Consider the following 4,559-nt stretch of genomic DNA (forward strand, 5'->3'; position numbering starts at 1 on the left):
ATTATTAAAGATTTTACATATTTTTTATATTAAAGAAAACCTATTTTCTGCATTAAACAATTGCTGGGGGGGCTTTTGCAAATCTAAATTACTGTTGGGGAGGTTTTTGCAACAAAAAGGCTTATGGGGGTGAATCTCAAAAATGGAGTGACTTATGGGGGGGGGGGGGTTTGTGCATTTTTCCAAAAAAAAACGGCAGCAATAGAAAACGCACATGGCGATGGGTAGCCATCCCATCACGAGATGACGAGCCACAAAAGTCAGGAGGATTCCGTCCGATTTCTAGCCCCTTCAACACCAGCTCGCGCGCAACTCAACGCGCCTACCAGCGACCCGTATATATGCCCCTCCCGCCTCCCTCTCCGCATCCGTGTCATCTCATTCATTCATTCATCCATTCGCGCTCACTGCCTTCGGAATTCGCATTTGATTGGAGTCCAGCAACAATGGCTAGCGTGAGAGACGTGGTGCCTTCTTCCCCCTACTCCTCATCGGCGCCCGACGGGGAGGTGCTGCGGTCCCTGCACCGCCTCGCGCGGGACCTGTCCGCTGCCGAGGCGCCCGCGCCGTTCCTGCGGGAGGTCTTCGCGGCCGTGGCAAGGCGGGCGAGGCTTCTTGCTGCCGTGTTCGACGACCTGCTGCTGTGTGGTGTGGCGGGGCTGCTGCCGCGGTCAGCGTCGCTGTGCCTGCGGGAGACACTGCTGGTGCTGCAGCGGTTCAAGGCGCTCGTGGCCGACTGCGCGGCACGCAGCCGCATGCGGCTGCTGCTGCAGTCCGACGAGGTGGCCGCTCGGGCGCGGGAGCTGCAGCACGACCTCGCCACGCTGATCGATCTCCTCCCCGTCGCCGAGCTTGGGCTCGCCGACGACGTGGCGGACTTGCTCGCGCTCGCGTCGCGACAGTGCCGGCAGGCGGTGGCCGCGGAGCAGGAGCTCAAGGCGAGCGTGCTGGCGCTGATCCAGGAGGTGGAGAGGGAGATCGTGCCAGAGCGGGAGAGGCTGGAGGGCATCCTCGAGGAGGTCGGCATCAACGACCCGGCCAGCTGCAGCGACGAGATCGAGACCTTGGAGCGGGAGATTGGCGACCGCGTGGCGGAGAGGTGGACGTCGTCCATGATTGCCCTCGTCGGGCTCCTCCGGTACGCCAAGTGCGTCCTCTTCAGCGCGGCCACGCCGCGGCTGGTGGACTCCAAGGTGGATCTTGACGACGATGGGGCTGAGCCTCCGTCACCGCCGCCGGACTTCCGGTGCCCCATCTCTCTGGACCTGATGCGCGACCCGGTTGTGACTGCTAGCGGCCAGACGTACGACAGCGAGTCCATTACCCGGTGGTTCGGCTCCGGCAAGTCCACGTGCCCCAAGACCGGACAAGTGCTGTCAAATCTGGAGCTTGTGCCGAACAAGGCGCTCAAGAACTTGATATCGCGGTGGTGCCGGCAGAATGGCATCGCTGTGGACGGCTGCGAGCCTGGCAAAGCCGAGCCGGCGCCAGTGGCAGCAGCGAACAAGGCCGCCCTAGAGGCGGCGCGCATGACCGCATCGTTTCTTGTGAAGAAACTGTCGGCCTCTTTCTCCCCAGAAGCGACCAAGCGTTTGGTGCACGAGATCCGGCAGCTCGCCAAATCCGGCTCCGACAACCGCGCGTTCATCGGGGAGGCTGGCGCCGCCGCGCTTCTCGTGCCGCTGCTCCACTCCGAGGACTCCGTGCTCCAGCTCAACGCCATCACGGCGCTGCTCAACCTCTCCATTCTCGAGGCCAACAAGAGGCGCATCATGCACGCCGAGGGCGCCGTGGAGGCGATCTGCCACGTGATGGGCTCCGGCGCGACGTGGCGCGCGAAGGAGAACGCCGCTGCCACTGTGCTCAGCTTGGCGGCCGTCCACACGTACCGCCGCCGGCTTGGCCGGAACCCGCGCGTCGTCGAAGGTGTTGTGCAGCTCGTGCGCACCGGCCCCTCGAGCACCAAGAAGGACGCTCTCGCCGCGCTGCTGTGCCTGTCCGGCGAGAGGGAGAACGTCGGGAAGCTCGTCGAAGCAGGAGCCGCGGAGGCTGCACTGTCGGCGATCAGCGAGGAGGAGGCCGCCGCGGCGGTGCTGGCATCGCTGGCCAAGCGCGGGGGCGCGGAGGCGATCGTCAAGATCGATGGCGCCGTGGCGCGTCTCGTTGCCGAGATGCGGCGCGGCACGGAGTGGTCACGGGAATGCTCGGCGGCCGCGCTGGTGCTGCTGTGCCGGCGCGTGGGAGCCGCCGCTGTGACACAGGTGATGGCGGTCTCCGGCGTGGAGTGGGCGATCTGGGAGCTGATGGGCACCGGCACGGACCGCGCGCGGCTCAAGGCCGCGTCGCTCGGCAGGGCGTGCCGGCGATGGGCGGCGGCCGAATCCGCCGCCAACGCGGAGCAGAGCACCGAATGCCCCACCCCTGGCGCCGCCCCGCCGGCCATGGTGGTCTCGTGAAATCCAGCACACGATTCGTAGGAGCAAAGCTCAAAAATGCAAGATCCACCCCCCCCCCCCCCCCAAATAATTCTTGCACAAAATTTGTTTCCGGCCGTGTAGGCTGCACGATTCTTTGGTCCGTAGGACAGTGAGTAATTGATCAATTGTGCATAGAAAAAATAGTTCTTTTTTTCACCATTTAGAGTTACGTATTTTCTTGTCTCGAGAAATACTAAGGAAAGAAAACAAATCACTCTGTTCAGACTTCAGCTCCCCTGTTCTGTTCTTAATCTGATCATTGCTTCTTCCAATCGAACGCAAAAACTCTTTACGATTTGCGCTCCTACTTCTTTGTAAGAACTTAAGACAAATTGAGCAATTATTGGGCAGCTGTGATCGGTGCTACTTGAATGCCGGCGCTGTCGTCGCTGCACCGCTCCTGTGCCGTGTGTGGTTATGGCCTAACGGAGGAGGAAGAAGAAGAAAACAGGGGACAATGCACGGTACCTAACGAATATGTCGCTCGGCTGGAAATGCTTGGCGAGAGAGGCTATGGCCTATGGAAGCGGGACCAGCTTGCATTCGCCATCTTTTGAGCAGAAAGGCAACAGCTTTGTCCTTCTGCCAGCCAGTGTGCATCATCCTAAATGAATAATGATATCTTCGGCGCGTTGGGTTGCGTTGCGTTGCTTGACGCCATCCTTGTCTTTCCCTTTCAGAAAGCAAGATACTCTGCGGTATTCTAAGGTGTGGTTGTCCATGGCCCATGTGTTTGCTGAATTTGACTTTGTGTGATTGATGCAGGGCCTCTGCGCTGGTTGCTGCGTAGTTGGAGAGATGCTATGGCGGTGGCCTATGTGTTTGTGATTCCTTCAAGGAAAGTACTGCCGGAGTTCCAGTGTGCCTTGTCAGGCTCACACGGCATTGAGAGCTTAGGAAGTAGGAACGCGCTTCGATGGCTCTGTCGTTGCCACGCTTCCCTCCCATCTTCAAATCAGTTTCAAGGTGTTTCCTCTCTGAATTGACACACGTTCACATGGCGTTCTTGGGCTTCGTGAGTTATTTCTACATACTTGCCTCGTACTTAGGCAGCAATGCTTCCTAAAAAAATGGCTATTTGAACCGAGACCCCGAGAAGTCAAGGCTGTACGAACAGTAGAAAGTACTACACGCAGGTATTGTTGTTTTCAGTTCGTTACTTGGGCATGCGTTCGTGATAAAATTTGCAGACAGGTTGGCACTTGGCATGCTGCCTGCTGTTAATGGTTTGGGTCTAAATGGTTTTTAAGCCTGTTAATGGTTTTAAAGGTTTGGGTTTCGTTTTGTGCTGTAAATGGATCGGTTCAGTTTGGGTTTCTAATGCAAATGGATTGGGATTGTGTTGATGATAAGATTTAATATCTATAATAATTATGATGATTGACTCAATAAGATATTGTTGTACCTAGTCAAATACGTGTGAAGTGACCACGTCCAATGATCATGATAAGTGATCACGCTCAGTGATCATGACCAGTGGCCAGCGACCACGACCAGCGACCAATGGCCACCGACTAGGCGACCGGTAACCAGTGATCAGGCGACCAGTGATCACGACCATAGTGAATTTTAACAGTTGGTCTTTGAACAGGTAGAAGAATTGGACGGATACGCGTATGGGTACATCGAGCAATTGGTCTCTAAATAGGTAGTTAGACTGAGAATGTAGTACGCGAGCAGATGTTCGAGTCGAGCATGTAGTCGAGCTCCGGTTCCCTAAAACGCATATCACGATGCTAGTACGGGCTAGCATTGGCTCAGGCTACAAGAAGACCGAACTGCAATAAAGAATACTTAGGCAAATATATATAAGTTTATATGGTTGACTAGGAAAGATATGTTAGTTATAGAAAGTTTGAAGATAAGAAGAAATAACCGAATTATATCTATAAATCTTGTTTGATTTGAATTAAGAGTTATGATTTTGTACAGCTAAGATATGATGTCCTTTAAATACGAGAGGGTCCTGGACGATTGAGATCATCACCCAATCGATCAAACACAATCTATATTATCTTTCGTTTTGTCTAGTTTCTATAATTCCGTTCTTTTTTTCAATCTACATTGCTATATATTCTTAAT

General features: G+C 55.3%; 1 protein-coding gene across 1 annotated transcript; it reads left to right on the top strand.

Moving 5' to 3' along the window:
- Positions 1-217: 217 nt before the first annotated feature.
- Positions 218-2,707, top strand: LOC133884587 (U-box domain-containing protein 16-like). Its single transcript, XM_062324048.1, has one exon. It carries the CDS (start codon positions 342-344, stop codon positions 2,454-2,456), a length of 2,115 nt encoding a protein of 704 aa, XP_062180032.1. The 5' UTR covers positions 218-341; the 3' UTR covers positions 2,457-2,707.
- Positions 2,708-4,559: the final 1,852 nt, after the last annotated feature.

Source organism: Phragmites australis, chromosome 11 (assembly GCF_958298935.1).
Source record: "Phragmites australis chromosome 11, lpPhrAust1.1, whole genome shotgun sequence".
Lineage (NCBI taxonomy): Eukaryota > Viridiplantae > Streptophyta > Magnoliopsida > Poales > Poaceae > Phragmites > Phragmites australis.

Coding starts and splice junctions, on each gene's coding strand:
- LOC133884587 (XM_062324048.1), top strand. CDS start 342: ATGCCCCTCCCGCCTCCCTCTCCGCATCCGTGTCATCTCATTCATTCA.